Consider the following 24879-nt stretch of genomic DNA (forward strand, 5'->3'; position numbering starts at 1 on the left):
TGTCGTTACAGAAAATTGTCAGTGCCCAATATTCTCAGTGGTTATTTTTGTTGATACTTTATTTGAATGTGTTAATAACATTAGACAATATGTTTTGTTGTTGTTTCATTAGAAGGCTAATACATATTCAGTTGTCTAATTGCCTGATCCCTTGGTAGTGGTCCAATAGTAGGATTGGGTTCAATTCCAATTGAAATCAATCAATACAGGAAGTGATTTGAATTAAAATATTCTAAACTTGACAAGCTTTTTGAAATAATTAGCTTCTTCTCTTCCATTTATTGAGAAATCATTGAGAACACACACAATTTTTTAAATTGGAATTTCAGTTTAATTGACCCCAATACTGTCCAGAAGCTTATACAGACAGAACCATAACAATGCTTACCAAGACGGAGAAGAGTAAAATACTGTTATGGAAGGAACTGACTCCATTCAAACCACAACGAGTCAAACCAAATGTAGCTTATTTGTCATTATCCTTGTAAAATACATTTCCATAAAATGTGCCAAAACATGACATAAACCTCTGCCTACCTCTCAGGCGGGACAGAAAGACAATCATTTAAAAAGAGACACAAACGAAATAGTCCAAAGGAAGAACTCATAGATAGCACACCATGTAGAAGTAACAGGTTTCCATTACCTCCGTAGAGACCACAGGGAAGAATGAAATGTTGAAGAAAAAGAGAAAAAACATACAGTGGAAGGTGAGGAGAAATGTTCTCAGTGGAAGGTGAGGAGAGATGTTCTCAGTGGAAGGTGAGGAGAAATGTTCTCAGTGGAAGGTGAGGAGAGATGCTCTCAGTGGAAGGTGAGGAGAGATGCTCTCAGTGGAAGGTGAGGAGAAATGTTCTCAGTGGAAGGTGAGGAGAAATGCTCAGTGGAAGGTGAGGAGAGATGCTCTCAGTGGAAGGTGAGGAGAGATGCTCTCAGTGGAAGGTGAGGATAAATGTTCTCAGTGGAAGGTGAGGAGAAATGTTCTCAGTGGAAGGTGAGGAGAAATGTTCTCAGTGGAAGGTGAGGAGAAATGTTCTCAGTGGAAGGTGAGGAGAAATGTTCTCAGTGGAAGGTGAGGAGAAATGTTCTCAGTGGAAGGTGAGGAGAAATGTTCTCAGTGGAAGGTGAGGAGAAATGTTCTCAGTGGAAGGTGAGGAGAAATGCTCAGTGGAAGGTGAGGAGAAATGCTCAGTGGAAGGTGAGGAGAGATGCTCTCAGTGGAAGGTGAGGATAAATGTTCTCAGTGGAAGGTGAGGATAAATGTTCTCAGTGGAAGGTGAGGATAAATGTTCTCAGTGGAAGGTGAGGAGAGATGCTCAGTGGAAGGTGAGGAGAAATGTTCTCAGTGGAAGGTGAGGAGAAATGTTCTCAGTGGAAGGTGAGGAGAGATGTTCTCAGTGGAAGGTGAGGAGAGATGCTCAGTGGAAGGTGAGGAGAAATGTTCTCAGTGGAAGGTGAGGAGAAATGCTCAGTGGAAGGTGAGGAGAGATGCTCTCAGTGGAAGGTGAGGAGAAATGTTCTCAGTGGAAGGTGAGGAGAAATGCTCAGTGGAAGGTGAGGAGAGATGCTCTCAGTGGAAGGTGAGGAGAAATGTTCTCAGTGGAAGGTGAGGAGAAATGCTCAGTGGAAGGTGAGGAGAGATGCTCTCAGTGGAAGGTGAGGATAAATGTTCTCAGTGGAAGGTGAGGAGAAATGCTCAGTGGAAGGTGAGGAGAGATGCTCTCAGTGGAAGGTGAGGAAAGATGCTCAGTGGAAGGAGAGGAGAGATGCTCTCAGTGGAAGGTGAGGAGAGATGTTCTCAGTGGAAGGTGAGGATAAATGTTCTCAGTGGAAGGTGAGGATAAATGTTCTCAGTGGAAGGTGAGGAGAGATGCTCTCAGTGGAAGGTGAGGATAAATGTTCTCAGTGGAAGGTGAGGATAAATGTTCTCAGTGGAAGGTGAGGATAAATGCTCAGTGGAAGGTGAGGAGAGATGCTCTCAGTGGAAGGTGAGGAAAGATGCTCAGTGGAAGGTGAGGAGAGATGCTCTCAGTGGAAGGTGATGATACATGTTCTCAGTGGAAGGTGAGGATAAATGTTCTCAGTGGAAGGTGAGGATAAATGTTCTCAGTGGAAGGTGAGGAGAAATGCTCAGTGGAAGGTGAGGATAAATGTTCTCAGTGGAAGGTGAGGATAAATGTTCTCAGTGGAAGGTGAGGATAAATGTTCTCAGTGGAAGGTGAGGATAAATGTTCTCAGTGGAAGGTGAGGATAAATGTTCTCAGTGGAAGGTGAGGAGAGATGTTCTCAGTGGAAGGTGAGGATAAATGTTCTCAGTGGAAGGTGAGGAGAGATGTTCTCAGTGGAAGGTGAGGAGAAATGCTCAGTGGAAGGTGAGGAGAAATGCTCAGTGGAAGGTGAGGAGAAATGCTCTCAGTGGAAGGTGGAAGGAACCTGGGGACAGATCAGTTTGCTGTACAGAAGAAGAAGAATCCTGGATGGAGAGCAGTTAAGGGTTAAGTGCCTTGTTCAAGAGTACAACCAGGGATGGATATGAAGCTAGCCCGCTAGTACTGTTCAGACCAGGCTAGTAGGATATGAAGCTAGCCCGCTAGTACTGTTCAGACCAGGCTAGTAGGATATGAAGCTAGCCCACTAGTACTGTTCAGACCAGGCTAGTAGGATATGAAGCTAGCCCGCTAGTACTGTTCAGACCAGGCTAGTAGGATATGAAGCTAGCCCGCTAGTACTGTTCAGACCAGGCTAGTAGGATATGAAGCTAGCCCGCTAGTACTGTTCAGACCAGGCTAGTAGGATATGAAGCTAGCCCGCTAGTACTGTTCAGACCAGGGTAGGAAATGAAGCTAGCCCGCTAGTACTGTTCAGATCACACCAGGCCAGTCAAAGTTTGTTCTTAGAAATATTGTATGGCGCATACTTTGGACCCAAATGTTACCCAGGGCAACTAGCCAGTGCCCAAAAAGTTCCATCCCTGTGTATAGCTAACTCCTATGGTTGTTGCCATGCTACACAGCAGAAACAGGTCTGGGACGGAAGAGCATTGTAGGCCTACCACATAACACAGTCTAACCTACTAGCTACTAGCACCACCATCGCACACTGACTTACTTCTCAGGTCAACGTATAAAAAAACATAACTTTATTCCTTGAGGGGAAAATAAACAAGGTATAAAAAAAGGAAGTTGTTGTTGTTGATGGCCCACAGGCCCTGATCCTGATCGTGTCCTCTCTGTTTTAGTCTCTTTCTTTCATCATCCTTCGTTCACACACTCGTTTAGTCTGGGAAGCGCTGGCATGCTTTCTTCCAGCGACAGGCCGTGCACCACTGCTCCTTGCGCTCCACTCCGTACACCTTACGACACTTCTTAGCCTCCCCTCGCCCCTTCCTACAGGGATGATACACAAGAAACATTTTAGCCTCCCCTCGCCCCTTCCTACAGGGATGATACACAAGAAACATTTTAGCCTCCCCTCGCCCCGTCCTACAGGGATGATAAACAAGAAACATTTTAGCCTCCCCTCGCCCCTTCCTACAGGGATGATACACAAGAAACATTTTAGCCTCCCCTCGCCCCGTCCTACAGGGATGATAAACAAGAAACATTTTAGCCTCTCCTCCCCTCGCCCCGTCCTACAGGGATGATAAACAAGAAACATTTTAGCCTCCCCTCGCCCCGTCCTACAGGGATGATAAACAAGAAACATTTTAGCCTCCCCTCGCCCCTTCCTACATGGATGATAAACAAGAAACATTTTAGCCTCTCCTCGCCCCTTCCTACAGGGATGATAAACAAGAAACATTTTAGCCTCTCCTCGCCCCTTCCTACAGGGATGATAAACAAGAAACATTTTAGCCTCCCCTCGCCCCCTCCTACAGGGATGATAAACAAGAAACATTTTAGCCTCCCCTCGCCCCGTCCTACAGGGATGATAAACAAGAAACATTTTAGCCTCCCCTCGCCCCTTCCTACAGGGATGATAAACAAGAAACATTTTAGCCTCCCCTCGCCCCTTCCTACAGGGATGATAAACAAGAAACATTTTAGCCTCCCCTCGCCCCGTCCTACAGGGATGATAAACAAGAAACATTTTAGCCTCCCCTCGCCCCGTCCTACAGGGATGATAAACAAGAAACATTTTAGCCTCCCCTCGCCCCGTCCTACAGGGATGATAAACAAGAAACATTTTAGCCTCCCCTCGCCCCGTCCTACAGGGATGATAAACAAGAAACATTTTAGCCTCCCCTCGCCCCTTCCTACAGGGATGATACACAAGAAACATTTTAGCCTCCACTCGCCCCGTCCTACAGGGATGATACACAAGAAACATTTTAGCCTCCCCTCGCCCCTTCCTACAGGGATGATAGACAAGAAACATTTTAGCCTCCCCTCGCCCCTTCCTACAGGGATGAAACACAAGAAACATTTTAGCCTCCCCTCGCCCCTTCCTACAGGGATGAAACACAAGAAACGTTTTAGTCTCCCCTCGCCCCGTCCTACAGGGATGATACACAAGAAACGTTTTAGCCTCCCCTCGCCCCTTCCTACAGGGATGATACACAAGAAACGTTTTAGCCTCCCCTCGCCCCTTCCTACAGGGATGATACACAAGAAACATTTTAGCCTCCCCTCGCCCCTTCCTACAGGGATGATAAACAAGAAACATTTTAGCCTCCCCTCCCCTCGCCCCGTCCTACAGGGATGATACACAAGAAACATTTTAGCCTCCCCTCCCCTCGCCCCGTCCTACAGGGATGATACACAAGAAACATTTTAGCCTCCCCTCGCCCCTTCCTACAGGGATGATAAACAACAAACATTTTAGCCTCCCCTCGCCCCGTCCTACAGGGATGATAAACAAGAAACATTTTAGCCTCCCCTCCCCTCGCCCCGTCCTACAGGGATGATACACAAGAAACATTTTAGCCTCCCCTCGCCCCTTCCTACAGGGATGATAAACAAGAAACATTTTAGCCTCCCCTCGCCCCGTCCTACAGGGATGATAAACAAGAAACATTTTAGCCTCCCCTCACCTCGCCCCTTCCTACAGGGATGATAAACAAGAAACATTTTAGCCTCCCCTCGCCCCGTCCTACAGGGATGATAAACAAGAAACATTTTAGCCTCCCCTCGCCCCGTCCTACAGGGATGATAAACAAGAAACATTTTAGCCTCCCCTCGCCCCGTCCTACAGGGATGATAAACAAGAAACATTTTAGCCTCCCCTCGCCCCGTCCTACAGGGATGATAAACAAGAAACATTTTAGCCTCCCCTCGCCCCGTCCTACAGGGATGATAAACAAGAAACATTTTAGCCTCCCCTCGCCCCTTCCTACATGGATGATAAACAAGAAACATTTTAGCCTCCCCTCGCCCCGCCCTACAGGGATGATAAACAAGAAACATTTTAGCCTCCCCTCGCCCCGTCCTACAGGGATGATAAACAAGAAACATTTTAGCCTCCCCTCGCCCCTTCCTACAGGGATGATAAACAAGAAACATTTTAGCCTCCCCTCGCCCCTTCCTACAGGGATGATAAACAAGAAACATTTTAGCCTCCCCTCGCCCCTTCCTACAGGGATGATACACAAGAAACATTTTAGCCTCCCCTCGCCCCGTCCTACAGGGATGATACACAAGAAACATTTTAGCCTCCCCTCCCCTCGCCCCTTCCTACAGGGATGATAGACAAGAAACCAAGATGGGGACGTGTGGCAGACTAATAGTATACCTAATATAGAGAAAAGGCTGTGTTAGAGAGAATAAGTTACACATTCTCCATCATGTTTCTTATCTAGCCATCTAATCATGCCCTCTTGTCACATTGTGGGAGGTGTGGAGTCTGTGCAGAGAAAAAGATAGACGAGAACGATAGAGTTAGCAGGAATGGAGAGGAGAGATAGTTGAGACAGAATGGAGAGATAGTTGAGGCAGAATGGAGAGGAGAGATAGTTGAGACAGAGGGGAAATTAGAGATTGTTGAGACAGAGGGGAAATGAGAGATTGTTGAGACAGAATGGAGAGGAGAGCTAGTTGAGACTGTTCTGCCTGCGGCTATGGAACCCTGACCTGTTGAGAGGAGAGATAGTTGAGACAGAATGGAGAGGAGAGATAGTTGAGACAGAATGGGGAGGAGAGATAGTTGAGACAGAATGGAGAGATAGTTGAGGCAGAATGGAGAGGAGAGATAGTTGAGGCAGAATGGAGAGGAGAGATAGTTGAGACAGAATGGAGAGGAGAGAGGAAATGAAAGGTGGAGAGAAGAATAGAGGATAGATAGTTGAGATGGAGGAGAGAAGAAAGGAGAGGATAAATGGTGCTGACTAAAGGAGCAGTGAGCGCGTGACGGGGATGAGAGAGAGAAGAAAGGCAGTCATAGGTAGTTCTAACCTGAAGGAGCAGTGAGTGAGTGACGGGGATGAGAGAGAGAAGAAAGGCAGTCATAGGTAGTTCTAACCTGAAGGAGCAGTGAGTGAGTGACGGGGATGAGAGAGAGAAGAAAGGCAGTCATAGGTAGCTCTAACCTGAAGGAGCAGTGAGTGAGTGACGGGGATGAGAGAGAGAAGAAAGGCAGTCATAGGTAGCTCTAACCTGAAGGAGCAGTGATTGAGTGACGGGGATGAGAGAGAGAAGAAAGGCAGTCATAGGTAGCTCTAACCTGAAGGAGCAGTGATTGAGTGACGGGGATGAGAGAGAGAAGAAAGGCAGTCATAGGTAGTTCTAACCTGAAGGAGCAGTGAGTGAGTGACGGGGAGGCTGCTCTCAAGGTGGTTAGCCTGTTGGTGGCACTGCTCTGTTGAAGCCACTGTTCTCCCACACTCACAGACCTGCAGCGACCCGTCATCACCTGTAGGGGGCAGGAGAGAAGGAGTAGAGGGGGAAGAGAGAAAAGCAAGGCATGTCTTGTAATAAGAAATCATTAAATAGTCACTATTAATATCACATCCGCCTGTTATCCTACTGATGCTCTGACGTTAACCAGGACATAGATGTTAGCCAGATATCACAAGATATTCTCGTTCTGGAGAGACCTGGGAAGGAACGGCTGAGTTTGAGCCTAACCAGGAAGAGGAGAGCAGACGTACCTGGGTGTTGTGATGGCTGTGCTGGTTAGAGACGGTGAGAGGGGGAGGGGTCCAACAACAGGGGGAGGGGCTGCAGGAGGACATGGTCACCTGGAGGGGAGCGCAGGCCTGGAGGACAGGAGGACAACAACAGACCAGACATCTCTCAAACTCCTATACATTTATTTTACTGAAATTCTAGTCAAACTCTTTTCAAGATGGCTAGCTGTTTGTTTCTAAACACAACGCATAAGACAAGTCAACAACGCAACATCACTGCCTTGCCATACAAGACAAGTTGGTTGAAATGCGAAACAGAGAGACCAGCCTAAAACCATAAAAAATGAATAAACAATCATGAACTGCAAATGATCTCAACATCCAAAGCACTGACCCTCTACAGGTCAGGGCAGACCCAGTACGCCCTAGAAAGCAGTGGCAATTGTTACTGAGTGGAATATATATATATGAAATGAGAAAGAAACCAGGGCCAGACCAGGGTCACCTACCTGATAGAGATGGTCTGTCTGTATCTGCCAGGTGGAGCTGGGGGCAGACTGGCTGAGAGGTCTGTGCTGGTATGGGGCTGACTCTGGGCCTGAACTGGGCCTGGAGCTCCCTGACCCTGAGGAGGTGATCTGAAGACCGGAATCTGGATCAGGGCTTAGAGGGGAGCCACAGGACCCCCAGGGGACGTGAGGGGACGAAGCCGGGAGGTGGGCTGGGGGAAGAGGGGAGACGGGAGAGGGGTCTGGGGGAAGAGGGGAGACGAGAGAGGGGTCTGGGGGAAGAAGGGAGACGGGAGAGGGGTCTGCTGGAGCTTCGCAGGAGATCTTTGTGTAGTAGAAGTCCTCCTCTCTTGGGGACTGCTCCGATCCACTGCTGTAGGGGTGTGCCGGGGTGGGGTGTGTGTGTGTGCCAGGGTGGGGTGTGTGTGTGTGTGCCGGGGTGTGGTGTGTGTGTGTGTGCCGGGGTGTGGTGTGTGTGTGTGCCGGGGTGGGGTGTGTGTGTGTGACGGAGTGGGGTGTGTGTGTGTGCCAGGGTGGGGTGTGTGTGTGTGTGTCGGGGTGGGGTGTGTGTGTGTGCCAGGGTGGGGTGTGTGTGTGTTAATTTGGAAGGGAGAGACAAAGAGAGGGAGACAGAGTAAGTTAACAATATAATTGGACTACATGCATGTGTTTCTCTAAACCAGATGGCTGAGAGGAGAACTCACCCCAGGTGCAGCACACGGACATGTCTCTTCATCCCAACTGAAGACGTGAGCACCTTGCCACAGCTGGGCCACAGACACCTGTACGCTCCTCTGAAAGAACTCTGTGATCAGAGAGAGAGAGGGGACGGGTAGAGGGAGAGAGGGGGAAGAGGGAGAGAGACAGGGGGGAGAAGGGTAGAGAGGTAGAGAGAGAGGGGACGGGTGGAGGGAGAGAGGGGGAAGAGGGAGAGAGACAGGGGGGAGAAGGGTAGAGAGGTAGAGAGAGAGGGGATGGGTAGAGGGAGAGAGAGAGGGGGAAGAGGGAGAGAGACAGGGGGGAGAAGGGTAGAGGTAGAGAGAGAGGGCACGGGTAGAGGGAGAGAGAGAGGGGGAAGAGGGAGGGAGAGAGACAGGGGGGAGAAGGGTAGAGAAGTAGAGAGAGAGGGGACGGGTAGAGGGAGAGAGAGAGGGGGAAGAGGGAGAGAGACAGGGGGGAGAAGGGTAGAGAGGTAGAGAGAGGGGGGACGGGTAGAGGGAGAGAGAGAGGGGGAAGAGGGAGAGAGACAGGGGGGAGAAGGGTAGAGAGGTAGAGAGAGGGGGGACGGGTAGAGGGAGAGAGAGAGGGGGAAGAGGGAGAGAGACAGGGGGGAGAAGGGTAGAGAGGTAGAGAGAGAGGGGACGGGTAGAGGGAGAGAGATAGGGGGAAGAGGGAGAGAGACAGGGGGGAGAAGGGTAGAGAGGTAGAGAGAGAGGGGATGGGTAGAGGGAGAGAGAGAGGGGGAAGGGGGAGAGAGACAGGGGGGAGAAGGGTAGAGAGGTAGAGAGAGAGGGGACGGGTAGAGGGAGAGAGAGAGGGGGAAGAGGGAGAGAGACAGGGGGGAGAAGGGTAGAGAGGTAGAGAGAGAGGGGACGGGTAGAGGGAGAGAGAGAGGGGGAAGAGGGAGAGAGATAGGAGGGAGAAGGGTAGAGAGGTAGAGAGAGAGGGGACGGGTAGAGGGAGAGAGAGAGGGGGAAGAGGGAGAGAGACAGGGGGGAGAAGGGTAGAGAGGTAGAGAGAGAGGGGACGGGTAGAGGGAGAGAGAGAGGGGGAAGAGGGAGAGAGATAGGAGGGAGAAGGGTAGAGAGGTAGAGAGAGAGGGCACGGGTAGAGGGAGAGAGAGAGGGGGAAGAGGGAGAGAGACAGGGGGGAGAAGGGTAGAGAGGTAGAGAGAGAGGTAAAGAAAAAGAGAGATGGAAGGGAGAGAAAGAGAGACAGAGAGAGAGAAGAACAAAACAAACCTCATCAGCTACCTCACCGATTCTTCAACTGCCTATTTCTCTCTCTATCTCCATGGCGACAGCCTCCTCCCCCCTCACCTTTGACCTTGCGGCTGTATGTAGCTCACCCCCCTGCTCCAGCTCCATATGCAGTCCTTCATCTGGGCTGCTGTCCATCTCGGCGACAGAAGGGGACAGAGCGGGACTAACGTTGCCATGGTCCCAGCTCCAGTAGCCACTGCTGCCGCTGTCCGAAAGCTCCCCGCCCCCACACTCCATGTCTCCGCCCCTACACTCCATGTCTCCGCCCCCTGATGATGAACCTAGAGAGACACAGCATGGTGGTCAATATAGTCACTATATAACCATGTTAGAGACACAGCATGGTGGTCAATATAGTCACTATATAACCATGTTATAGAGACAGCATGGTGGTCAATATAGTCACTATATAACCATGTTATAGAGACAGCATGGTGGTCAATATAGTCACTATATAACCATGTTATAGAGACAGCATGGTGGTCAATATAGTCACTATATAACCATGTTATAGAGACAGCATGGTGGTCAATATAGTCACTATATAACCATGTTAGAGACACAGCATGGTGGTCAATATAGTCACTATATAACCATGTTATAGAGACACAGCATGGTGGTCAATATAGTCACTATATAACCATGTTATAGAGACAGCATGGTGGTCAATATAGTCACTATATAACCATGTTATAGACACAGCATGGTGGTCAATATAGTCACTATATAACCATGTTATAGAGACAGCATGGTGGTCAATATAGTCACTATATAACCATGTTATAGAGACAGCATGGTGGTCAATATAGTCACTATATAACCATGTTATAGAGACAGCATGGTGGTCAATATAGTCACTATATAACCATGTTATAGAGACAGCATGGTGGTCAATATAGTCACTATATAACCATGTTATAGAGACAGCATGGTGGTCAATATAGTCACTATATAACCATGTTAGAGACACAGCATGGTGGTCAATATAGTCACTATATAACCATGTTAGAGACACAGCATGGTGGTCAATATAGTCACTATATAACCATGTTATAGAGACAGCATGGTGGTCAATATAGTCACTATATAACCATGTTATAGAGACAGCATGGTGGTCAATATAGTCACTATATAACCATGTTAGAGACAGCATGGTGGTCAATATAGTCACTATATAACCATGTTATAGAGACAGCATGGTGGTCAATATAGTCACTATATAACCATGTTATAGAGACAGCATGGTGGTCAATATAGTCACTATATAACCATGTTATAGAGACAGCATGGTGGTCAATATAGTCACTATATAACCATGTTAGAGACAGCATGGTGGTCAATATAGTCACTATATAACCATGTTATAGAGACAGCATGGTGGTCAATATAGTCACTATATAACCATGTTAGAGACACAGCATGGTGGTCAATATAGTCACTATATAACCATGTTATAGAGACAGCATGGTGGTCAATATAGTCACTATATAACCATGTTAGAGACACAGCATGGTGGTCAATATAGTCACTATATAACCATGTTATAGAGACAGCATGGTGGTCAATATAGTCACTATATAACCATGTTATAGAGACAGCATGGTGGTCAATATAGTCACTATATAACCATGTTATAGAGACAGCATGGTGGTCAATATAGTCACTATATAACCATGTTATAGAGACAGCATGGTGGTCAATATAGTCACTATATAACCATGTTAGAGACAGCATGGTGGTCAATATAGTCACTATATAACCATGTTATAGAGACAGCATGGTGGTCAATATAGTCACTATATAACCATGTTATAGAGACAGCATGGTGGTCAATATAGTCACTATATAACCATGTTATAGAGACAGCATGGTGGTCAATATAGTCACTATATAACCATGTTATAGAGACAGCATGGTGGTCAATATAGTCACTATATAACCATGTTATAGAGACAGCATGGTGGTCAATATAGTCACTATATAACCATGTTATAGAGACACAGCATGGTGGTCAATATAGTCACTATATAACCATGTTATAGAGACAGCATGGTGGTCAATATAGTCACTATATAACCATGTTATAGAGACAGCATGGTGGTCAATATAGTCACTATATAACCATGTTATAGAGACAGCATGGTGGTCAATATAGTCACTATATAACCATGTTATAGAGACAGCATGGTGGTCAATATAGTCACTATATAACCATGTTAGAGAGACAGCATGGTGGTCAATATAGTCACTATATAACCATGTTATAGAGACAGCATGGTGGTCAATATAGTCACTATATAACCATGTTAGAGACACAGCATGGTGGTCAATATAGTCACTATATAACCATGTTATAGATACAGCATGGTGGTCAATATAGTCACTATATAACCATGTTAGAGACACAGCATGGTGGTCAATATAGTCACTATATAACATTGTTAGAGACAGCATGGTGGTCAATATAGTCACTATATAACCATGTTATAGAGACAGCATGGTGGTCAATATAGTCACTATATAACCATGTTATAGAGACACAGCATGGTGGTCAATATAGTCACTATATAACCATGTTAGAGACAGCATGGTGGTCAATATAGTCACTATATAACCATGTTAGAGACAGCATGGTGGTCAATATAGTCACTATATAACCATGTTAGAGACACAGCATGGTGGTCAATATAGTCACTATATAACCATGTTAGAGACACAGCATGGTGGTCAATATAGTCACTATATAACCATGTTATAGAGACAGCATGGTGGTCAATATAGTCACTATATAACCATGTTAGAGACAGCATGGTGGTCAATATAGTCACTATATAACCATGTTAGAGACACAGCATGGTGGTCAATATAGTCACTATATAACCATGTTATAGAGACACAGCATGGTGGTCAATATAGTCACTATATAACCATTGTTAGAGACAGCATGGTGGTCAATATAGTCACTATATAACCATGTTATAGAGACAGCATGGTGGTCAATATAGTCACTATATAACCATGTTATAGAGACAGCATGGTGGTCAATATAGTCACTATACAACCATGTTAGAGACACAGCATGGTGGTCAATATAGTCACTATATAACCATGTTAGAGACACAGCATGGTGGTCAATATAGTCACTATATAACCATGTTATAGAGACAGCATGGTGGTCAATATAGTCACTATATAACCATGTTATAGAGACAGCATGGTGGTCAATATAGTCACTACATAACCATGTTAGAGACACAGCATGGTGGTCAATATAGTCACTATATAACCATGTTAGAGACACAGCATGGTGGTCAATATAGTCACTATATAACCATGTTAGAGACACAGCATGGTGGTCAATATAGTCACTATATAACATTGTTAGAGACAGCATGGTGGTCAATATAGTCACTATATAACCATGTTAGAGACACAGCATGGTGGTCAATATAGTCACTATATAACCATGTTAGACACAGCATTGTGGTCAATATAGTCACTATATAACCATGTTAGAGACACAGCATGGTGGTCAATATAGTCACTATATAACCATGTTATAGAGATAGCATGGTGGTCAATATAGTCACTATATAACCATGTTATAGAGACAGCATGGTGGTCAATATAGTCACTATATAACCATGTTAGAGACAGCATGGTGGTCAATATAGTCACTATATAACCATGTTATAGAGACAGCATGGTGGTCAATATAGTCACTATATAACATTTAAGTCATTTAGCAGACGCTCTTATCCAGAGCGACTTACAAATTGGTGCATTCACCTTATGATATCCAGTGGAACAACCACTTTACAATAGTGCATCTAACTCTATAACCATGTTATAGAGACAGCATGGTGGTCAATATAGTCACTATATAACCATGTTATAGAGACACAGCATGGTGGTCAATATAGTCACTATATAACCATGTTAGAGACAGCATGGTGGTCAATATAGTCACTATATAACCATGTTATAGAGACAGCATGGTGGTCAATATAGTCACTATATAACCATGTTATAGAGACAGCATGGTGGTCAATATAGTCACTATATAACCATGTTATAGAGACACAGCATGGTGGTCAATATAGTCACTATATAACCATGTTAGAGACACAGCATGGTGGTCAATATAGTCACTATATAACCATGTTAGAGACACAGCATGGTGGTCAATATAGTCACTATATAACCATGTTAGAGACACAGCATGGTGGTCAATATAGTCACTATATAACCATGTTAGAGACACAGCATGGTGGTCAATATAGTCACTATATAACCATTGTTAGAGACAGCATGGTGGTCAATATAGTCACTATATAACCATGTTATAGAGACAGCATGGTGGTCAATATAGTCACTATATAACCATGTTAGAGACAGCATGGTGGTCAATATAGTCACTATATAACCATGTTAGAGACACAGCATGGTGGTCAATATAGTCACTATATAACCATGTTATAGAGACAGCATGGTGGTCAATATAGTCACTATATAACCATGTTAGAGACACAGCATGGTGGTCAATATAGTCACTATATAACCATGTTATAGAGACAGCATGGTGGTCAATATAGTCACTATATAACCATGTTATAGAGACAGCATGGTGGTCAATATAGTCACTATATAACCATGTTAGAGACACAGCATGGTGGTCAATATAGTCACTATATAACCATGTTATAGAGACAGCATGGTGGTCAATATAGTCACTATATAACCATGTTATAGAGACACAGCATGGTGGTCAATATAGTCACTATATAACCATGTTAGAGACACAGCATGGTGGTCAATATAGTCACTATATAACCATGTTATAGAGACAGCATGGTGGTCAATATAGTCACTATATAACCATGTTAGAGACACAGCATGGTGGTCAATATAGTCACTATATAACCATGTTAGAGACAGCATGGTGGTCAATATAGTCACTATATAACCATGTTAGAGACACAGCATGGTGGTCAATATAGTCACTATATAACCATGTTAGAGACATTCAGCATGGTGGTCAATATCCAGTGCGACTATATAACCATGTTAGTGACATTCAGCATGGTGGTCAATATAGTCACTATATAACCATTGTTAGAGACAGCATGGTGGTCAATATAGTCACTATATAACCATGTTATAGAGACAGCATGGTGGTCAATATAGTCACTATATAACCATGTTATAGAGACACAGCATGGTGGTCAATATAGTCACTATATAACCATGTTAGAGACACAGCATGGTGGTCAATATAGTCACTATATAACCATGTTATAGAGACACAGCATGGTGGTCAATATAGTCACTATATAACCATGTTAGAGACACAGCATGGTGGTCAATATAGTCACTATATAACCATGTTAGAGACAGCATGGTGGTCAATATAGTCACTATATAACCATGTTAGAGACAGCATGGTGGTCAATATAGTCACTATATAACCATGTTATAGAGACACAGCATGGTGGTCAATATAGTCACTATATAACCATGTTAGAGAGACAGCATGGTGGTCAATATAGTCACTATATAACCATGTTAGAGACACAGCATGGTGGTCAATATAGTCACTATATAACCATGTTAGAGACAGCATGGTGGTCAATATAGTCACTATATAACCATGTTAGAGACACAGCATGGTGGTCAATATAGTCACTATATAACCATGTTAGAGACAGCATGGTGGTCAATATAGTCACTATATAACATTGTTAGAGACAGCATGGTGGTCAATATAGTCACTATATAACCATGTTATAGAGACAGCATGGTGGTCAATATAGTCACTATATAACCATGTTAGAGACACAGCATGGTGGTCAATATAGTCACTATATAACCATGTTAGAGACACAGCATGGTGGTCAATATAGTCACTATATAACCATGTTAGACACAGCATTGTGGTCAATATAGTCACTATATAACCATGTTATAGAGACAGCATGGTGGTCAATATAGTCACTATATAACCATGTTAGACACAGCATTGTGGTCAATATAGTCACTATATAACCATGTTAGAGACACAGCATGGTGGTCAATATAGTCACTATATAACCATGTTATAGAGATAGCATGGTGGTCAATATAGTCACTATATAACCATGTTATAGAGACAGCATGGTGGTCAATATAGTCACTATATAACCATGTTAGAGACAGCATGGTGGTCAATATAGTCACTATATAACCATGTTAGAGACAGCATGGTGGTCAATATAGTCACTATATAACATTTAAGTCATTTAGCAGACGCTCTTATCCAGAGCGACTTACAAATTGGTGCATTCACCTTATGATATCCAGTGGAACAACCACTTTACAATAGTGCATCTAACTCTATAACCATGTTATAGAGACAGCATGGTGGTCAATATAGTCACTATATAACCATGTTATAGAGACACAGCATGGTGGTCAATATAGTCACTATATAACCATGTTAGAGACAGCATGGTGGTCAATATAGTCACTATATAACCATGTTATAGAGACACAGCATGGTGGTCAATATAGTCACTATATAACCATGTTAGAGACAGCATGGTGGTCAATATAGTCACTATATAACCATGTTAGAGACACAGCATGGTGGTCAATATAGTCACTATATAACCATGTTAGAGACAGCATGGTGGTCAATATAGTCACTATATAACCATGTAAGAGACACAGCATGGTGGTCAATATAGTCACTATATAACCATGTTATAGAGACAGCATGGTGGTCAATATAGTCACTATATAACCATGTTATAGAGACAGCATGGTGGTCAATATAGTCACTATATAACCATGTTATAGAGACAGCATGGTGGTCAATATAGTCACTATATAACCATGTTAGACACAGCATTGTGGTCAATATAGTCACTATATAACCATGTTATAGAGACAGCATGGTGGTCAATATAGTCACTATATAACCATGTTAGACACAGCATTGTGGTCAATATAGTCACTATATAACCATGTTAGAGACACAGCATGGTGGTCAATATAGTCACTATATAACCATGTTATAGAGACAGCATGGTGGTCAATATAGTCACTATATAACCATGTTATAGAGACAGCATGGTGGTCAATATAGTCACTATATAACCATGTTATAGAGACAGCATGGTGGTCAATATAGTCACTATATAACCATTTAAGTTATTTAGCAGACAGCTCTTATCCAGAGTGGCTTACAAATATAGTCACTATATAACCTTATGTTATCCAGTAGAACAGCCACTGGTGGTACAATAGTACGTCTAACTATATAACCATGTTATAGAGACAGCATGGTGGTCAATATAGTCACTATATAACCATGTTATAGAGACACAGCATGGTGGTCAATATAGTCACTATATAACCATGTTATAGAGACAGCATGGTGGTCAATATAGTCACTTTATAACCATGTTAGAGAGACAGCATGGTGGTCAATATAGTCACTATATAACCATGTTATAGAGACAGCATGGTGGTCAATATAGTCACTATATAACCATGTTAGAGACACAGCATGGTGGTCAATATAGTCACTATATAACCATGTTATAGAGACAGCATGGTGGTCAATATAGTCACTATATAACCATGTTAGAGACACAGCATGGTGGTCAATATAGTCACTATATAACCATGTTAGAGACACAGCATGGTGGTCAATATAGTCACTATATAACCCTGTTAGACACAGCATGGTGGTCAATATAGTCACTATATAACCATGTTAGAGACAGCATGGTGGTCAATATAGTCACTATATAACCATGTTAGAGACACAGCATGGTGGTCAATATAGTCACTATATAACATTTAAGTCATTTAGCAGACGCTCTTATCCAGAGCGACTTACAAATTGGTGCATTCACCTTATGATATCCAGTGGAACAACCACTTTACAATAGTGCATCTAACTCTATAACCATGTTATAGAGACAGCATGGTGGTCAATATAGTCACTATATAACCATGTTATAGAGACACAGCATGGTGGTCAATATAGTCACTATATAACCATGTTAGAGACAGCATGGTGGTCAATATAGTCACTATATAACCATGTTAGAGACACAGCATGGTGGTCAATATAGTCACTATATAACCATGTTAGAGACACAGCATGGTGGTCAATATAGTCACTATATAACCATGTTAGAGACACAGCATGGTGGTCAGTATAGTCACTATATAACCATGTTATAGAGACAACATGGTGGTCAATATAGTCACTATATAACCATGTTAGAGACACAGCATGGTGGTCAATATAGTCACTATATAACCATGTTAGACACAGCATTGTGGTCAATATAGTCACTATATAACCATGTTAGAGACACAGCATGGTGGTCAATATAGTCACTATATAACCATGTTATAGAGATAGCATGGTGGTCAATATAGTCACTATATAACCATGTTATAGAGACAGCATGGTGGTCAATATAGTCACTATATAACCATGTTAGAGACAGCATGGTGGTCAATATAGTCACTATATAACCATGTTATAGAGACAGCATGGTGGTCAATATAGTCACTATATAACATTTAAGTCATTTAGCAGACGCTCTTATCCACAGCGACTTACAAATTGGTGCATTCACCTTATGATATCCAGTGGAACAACCACTTTACAATAGTGCATCTAACTCTATAACCATGTTATAGAGACAGCATGGTGGTCAATATAGTCACTATATAACCATGTTATAGAGACACAGCATGGTGGTCAATATAGTCACTATATAACCATGTTAGAGACAGCATGGTGGTCAATATAGTCACTATATAACCATGTTATAGAGACAGCATGGTGGTCAATATAGTCACTATATAACCATGTTAGAGACAGCATGGTGGTCAATATAGTCACTATATAACCATGTTAGAGACACAGCATGGTGGTCAATATAGTCACTATATAACCATGTTAGAGACACAGCATGGTGGTCAATATAGTCACTATATAACCATGTTAGAGACACAGCATGGTGGTCAATATAGTCACTATATAACATTGTTAGAGACAGCATGGTGGTCAATATAGTCACTATATAACCATGTTATAGAGACAGCATGGTGGTCAATATAGTCACTATATAACCATGTTAGAGACAGCATGGTGGTCAATATAGTCACTATATAACCATGTTAGAGACACAGCATGGTGGTCAATATAGTCACTATATAACCATGTTATAGAGACAGCATGGTGGTCAATATAGTCACTATATAACCATGTTAGAGACACAGCATGGTGGTCAATATAGTCACTATATAACCATGTTATAGAGACAGCATGGTGGTCAATATAGTCACTATATAACCATGTTATAGAGACACAGCATGGTGGTCAATATAGTCACTATATAACCATGTTAGAGACAGCATGGTGGTCAATATAGTCACTATATAACCATGTTAGAGACACAGCATGGTGGTCAATATAGTCACTATATAACCATGTTAGAGACAGCATGGTGGTCAATATAGTCACTATATAACCATGTTAGAGACACAGCATGGTGGTCAATATAGTCACTATATAACCATGTTAGAGACACAGCATGGTGGTCAATATAGTCACTATATAACCATGTTAGAGACACAGCATGGTGGTCAATATAGTCACTATATAACATTGTTAGAGACAGCATGGTGGTCAATATAGTCACTATATAACCATGTTAGAGACACAGCATGGTGGTCAATATAGTCACTATATAACCATGTTATAGAGACAGCATGGTGGTCAATATAGTCACTATATAACCATGTTAGAGACAGCATGGTGGTCAATATAGTCACTATATAACCATGTTAGAGACACAGCATGGTGGTCAATATAGTCACTATATAACCATGTTATAGAGATAGCATGGTGGTCAATATAGTCACTATATAACCATGTTATAGAGACAGCATGGTGGTCAATATAGTCACTATATAACCATGTTAGAGACAGCATGGTGGTCAATATAGTCACTATATAACCATGTTAGAGACACAGCATGGTGGTCAATATAGTCACTATATAACCATGTTAGAGACACAGCATGGTGGTCAATATAGTCACTATATAACCATGTTAGACACAGCATTGTGGTCAATATAGTCACTATATAACCATGTTATAGAGACAGCATGGTGGTCAATATAGTCACTATATAACCATGTTAGACACAGCATTGTGGTCAATATAGTCACTATATAACCATGTTAGAGACACAGCATGGTGGTCAATATAGTCACTATATAACCATGTTATAGAGATAGCATGGTGGTCAATATAGTCACTATATAACCATGTTATAGACACAGCATGGTGGTCAATATAGTCACTATATAACCATGTTAGAGACAGCATGGTGGTCAATATAGTCACTATATAACCATGTTAGAGACAGCATGGTGGTCAATATAGTCACTATATAACCATGTTATAGAGACAGCATGGTGGTCAATATAGTCACTATATAACCATGTTATAGAGACAGCATGGTGGTCAATATAGTCACTATATAACCATGTTAGAGACAGCATGGTGGTCAATATAGTCACTATATAACCATGTTAGAGACAGCATGGTGGTCAATATAGTCACTATATAACATTTAAGTCATTTAGCAGACGCTCTTATCCAGAGCGACTTACAAATTGGTGCATTCACCTTATGATATCCAGTGGAACAACCACTTTACAATAGTGCATCTAACTCTATAACCATGTTATAGAGACAGCATGGTGGTCAATATAGTCACTATATAACCATGTTATAGAGACACAGCATGGTGGTCAATATAGTCACTATATAACCATGTTAGAGACACAGCATGGTGGTCAATATAGTCACTATATAACCATGTTAGAGACAGCATGGTGGTCAATATAGTCACTATATAACCATGTTAGAGACACAGCATGGTGGTCAATATAGTCACTATATAACCATGTTATAGAGACAGCATGGTGGTCAATATAGTCACTATATAACCATGTTAGAGACACAGCATGGTGGTCAATATAGTCACTATATAACCATGTTATAGAGACAGCATGGTGGTCAATATAGTCACTATATAACCATGTTAGAGACAGCATGGTGGTCAATATAGTCACTATATAACCATGTTAGACACAGCATTGTGGTCAATATAGTCACTATATAACCATGTTAGAGACACAGCATGGTGGTCAATATAGTCACTATATAACCATGTTATAGAGACAGCATGGTGGTCAATATAGTCACTATATAACCATGTTAGAGACAGCATGGTGGTCAATATAGTCACTATATAACATTGTTAGAGACAGCATGGTGGTCAATATAGTCACTATATAACCATGTTATAGAGACAGCATGGTGGTCAATATAGTCACTATATAACCATGTTATAGAGATAGCATGGTGGTCAATATAGTCACTATATAACCATGTTATAGAGACAGCATGGTGGTCAATATAGTCACTATATAACCATGTTAGAGACAGCATGGTGGTCAATATAGTCACTATATAACCATGTTAGAGACAGCATGGTGGTCAATATAGTCACTATATAACCATGTTAGAGACAGCATGGTGGTCAGTATAGTCACTATATAACCATGTTATAGAGACAGCATGGTGGTCAATATAGTCACTATATAACCATGTTATAGAGACAGCATGGTGGTCAATATAGTCACTATATAACCATGTTATAGAGACAGCATGGTGGTCAATATAGTCACTATATAACCATGTTATAGAGACAGCATGGTGGTCAATATAGTCACTATATAACATTTAAGTCATTTAGCAGACGCTCTTATCCAGAGCGACTTACAAATTGGTGCATTCACCTTATGATATCCAGTGGAACAACCACTTTACAATAGTGCATCTAACTCTATAACCATGTTATAGAGACAGCATGGTGGTCAATATAGTCACTATATAACCATGTTATAGAGACACAGCATGGTGGTCAATATAGTCACTATATAACCATGTTATAGAGACACAGCATGGTGGTCAATATAGTCACTATATAACCATGTTAGAGACAGCATGGTGGTCAATATAGTCACTATATAACCATGTTAGAGACACAGCATGGTGGTCAATATAGTCACTATATAACCATGTTAGAGACAGCATGGTGGTCAATATAGTCACTATATAACCATGTTAGAGACACAGCATGGTGGGCAATATAGTCACTATATAACCATGTTATAGAGACAGCATGGTGGTCAATATAGTCACTATATAACCATGTTAGAGACAGCATGGTGGTCAATATAGTCACTATATAACCATGTTAGAGACAGCATGGTGGTCAATATAGTCACTATATAACCATGTTAGAGACACAGCATGGTGGGCAATATAGTCACTATATAACCATGTTATAGAGACAGCATGGTGGTCAATATAGTCACTATATAACCATGTTAGAGACAGCATGGTGGTCAATATAGTCACTATATAACCATGTTAGAGACAGCATGGTGGTCAATATAGTCACTATATAACCATGTTAGAGACAGCATGGTGGTCAATATAGTCACTATATAACCATGTTAGAGACAGCATGGTGGTCAATATAGTCACTATATAACATTGTTAGAGACAGCATGGTGGTCAATATAGTCACTATATAACCATGTTATAGAGACAGCATGGTGGTCAATATAGTCACTATATAACCATGTTAGAGACAGCATGGTGGTCAATATAGTCACCATATAACCATGTTATAGAGACAGCATGGTGGTCAGTATAGTCACTATATAACCATGTTAGAGACAGCATGGTGGTCAATATAGTCACTATATAACCATGTTAGAGACAGCATGGTGGTCAATATAGTCACTATATAACCATGTTAGAGACACAGCATGGTGGTCAATATAGTCACCATATAACCATGTTATAGAGACAGCATGGTGGTCAATATAGTCACTATATAACCATGTTATAGAGACAGCATGGTGGTCAATATAGTCACTATATAACCATGTTATAGAGACAGCATGGTGGTCAATATAGTCACTATATAACCATGTTAGAGACAGCATGGTGGTCAATATAGTCACTATATAACCATGTTAGACACAGCATTGTGGTCAATATAGTCACTATATAACCATGTTAGAGACAGCATGGGGAGAGAGACAGACAGAGAAAGTGAGAGCAAGATGGTTCTGATCTATTGACTAACCTACCTGGTAAAGAGTCATTCTGACTCTGAGGAGAGCTCTGGACCACAGAGCTGCAGGACAGACTGGTCAGAACCATGGCTGCCATGATCTCATCCATCTCCACCGACCCTGGGCTCCAGAAACTGAGGAGTGGGGGGGGGGGCAATAGTTACAAAATGGATTTAGTCTTGGAGAAACGATCACAATCTCCACCTAAACAGACAACTTAAAGAAGAGGAGCAGATGAAGAACGGAGACTCTGTTGAGGAGTATCAAGATAACAGTTGATGTTGTAAGGTCGTGTGACAAGATGAAGAACGGAGACTCTGTTGAGGAGTATCAAGATAACAGCTGATGTTGTAAGGTCGTGTGAAAAGATGAAGAACAGCTTTAGACTGAAGGATGCCTACAGCGAGAGAGCTTACCTGTAAGGGGCAGACACAGGGCAGGAGGGTATTATGGGAGTTGTAGTCTGCTGGGGAGCCGGGGGGTGGGTCCAGACCCTCTCAGTCCTCCCCTGGGGCACGAAGACTGGGCCCTGATGGTTTCTATCCATGCTTTTCCTATGACTGTTCCTCTCTGTCAAGTTAGGGGCTTCCTGCCCACAGCACTGCATGTACACCTGCAGACAGACACGGGGACAGAGATGCAACACTGATAAGATATGGGTGAGACGCAGAGAGAGAGGCACAGTTGAGACAATGACACCTGTACAGCAAAACTGTGACAATACTTTTAGATACCCACAAAATATTGAAATTGAATGATGGATTCCTTCTTCCTATCTCTGCTTGTATGGGTCCACCTACCAGTGTCTCCTGTGTCTCTGCCCCAGGCTGCCTGCTGTCTGTGGGTCTTACTGCTGTAGAGGGACATGACTGTGGTCCTGAAGAAGAGGTCCTGTCCCCTGGTCTCTTGGTTGCCATGGTACTGCTGCTGGTAGAGGCTGGAGTTATGCTATTCTAGAACCATAGAATAAAAGTAATCTCTTCATTGGAAGGAAAGCAGCAAATAATGTTTTTTGTTGTTGTGCGCATATAAATATGATGTAATGTCTTGGAATGTAAATCACAGCACAAAATGTTTTACTTCAATCATTACTGGTAATTACATGTTTATTATCGGCATCTGCATGTGTAATTACAGTTTCCATCCAACAAAGGAGTGATGTTGCGAAAATTCCTAAAAGTCAATCACACAACCAATGACATCATCCTGTACCGAGAGTGTTTCAAACATTTTTTTTGAAGATCCCACACCCCTCTCTGTCTGTCTGACCGAGAGGTAGCAAGTGTGCAGTGTGTGTGGACTCCTGGGTGGCTTTTAGTGGAGCACAATATCCCATTTCTGTTTAATCTAACGTTTATGATTTTAAAACAAAGACTTGTCTTAAACTGCATTATTTGGGGACTGTGCCGATAGGCTAGTAAAGACCCTGGAGGTATAGTCGTCTTGTCCAATAAGCGCTCACTTCCACTAGTAAACAACCCTACTGTGGAGGAGACGGGCGCTCATTGGCCGAGAGCTTCTTTCCAGGCTACACACCCCTTTTTGACAACGTGTTCGGACACGAGTTTCGGCCGGAGCGTTGGAGATGGTGATGGGAATATAGTCATATCCGCTTAATGTTTAATAAAAAGTAGTATAATTTCCCTGAGAATATTGCCATTTTCGTATTAGTCCGAAGTCATGCGTGGTAATAGTGAAAAGAAAATAGAGAAATCTCAAAACAACACCGATGAACTCAATGAAAACATCTATCCTACCCGGCAACCCAGAACGATTAGGAAATCCCCCCCATTACAAACATGCCCAAACATGTATAAAAAAAGCAAACACATCATTAACGTTATTAATATTTTCTAAACATTACTACTATCCTATTTAATAATAAAACATGACGATATTTTACCGTTAGAGCGATCGAGATTCTTGTGTCCAGTTTGGAGAGTGAATGAAAGTAGGCGTCTCCACCGGGTCTGCCTTGATGACTACCAGTGAAAGGGTGGTTGGATGGGGGAACGGATTGCTGGATGCGCTCTGTGAGGATGTGGCTACGTGCGTGCGTATGGTGGAGCAGTGCCGAGTGCGACAGCTG

General features: G+C 42.6%; 1 protein-coding gene across 1 annotated transcript; it reads right to left on the bottom strand.

Annotated features, from left to right (window-relative positions):
• Positions 1-59: 59 nt before the first annotated feature.
• LOC139582499 (zinc finger protein 704-like) lies at positions 60-24879 on the bottom strand. The gene is made up of 10 exons (XM_071412559.1): positions 24694-24879; positions 23591-23743; positions 23207-23403; positions 22806-22924; positions 9612-9835; positions 8277-8377; positions 7573-7945; positions 7085-7192; positions 6725-6846; positions 60-3386 (listed from the first exon to the last, which is right to left on the bottom strand). The coding sequence occupies exons 2-10, from the start codon at positions 23705-23707 to the stop codon at positions 3275-3277; spliced, it is 1473 nt and encodes a 490-aa protein (XP_071268660.1). The 5' UTR covers positions 23708-23743; positions 24694-24879; the 3' UTR covers positions 60-3274.

This window comes from Salvelinus alpinus, chromosome 8 (assembly GCF_045679555.1).
Source record: "Salvelinus alpinus chromosome 8, SLU_Salpinus.1, whole genome shotgun sequence".
Classification (NCBI taxonomy): Eukaryota; Metazoa; Chordata; class Actinopteri; order Salmoniformes; family Salmonidae; genus Salvelinus; species Salvelinus alpinus.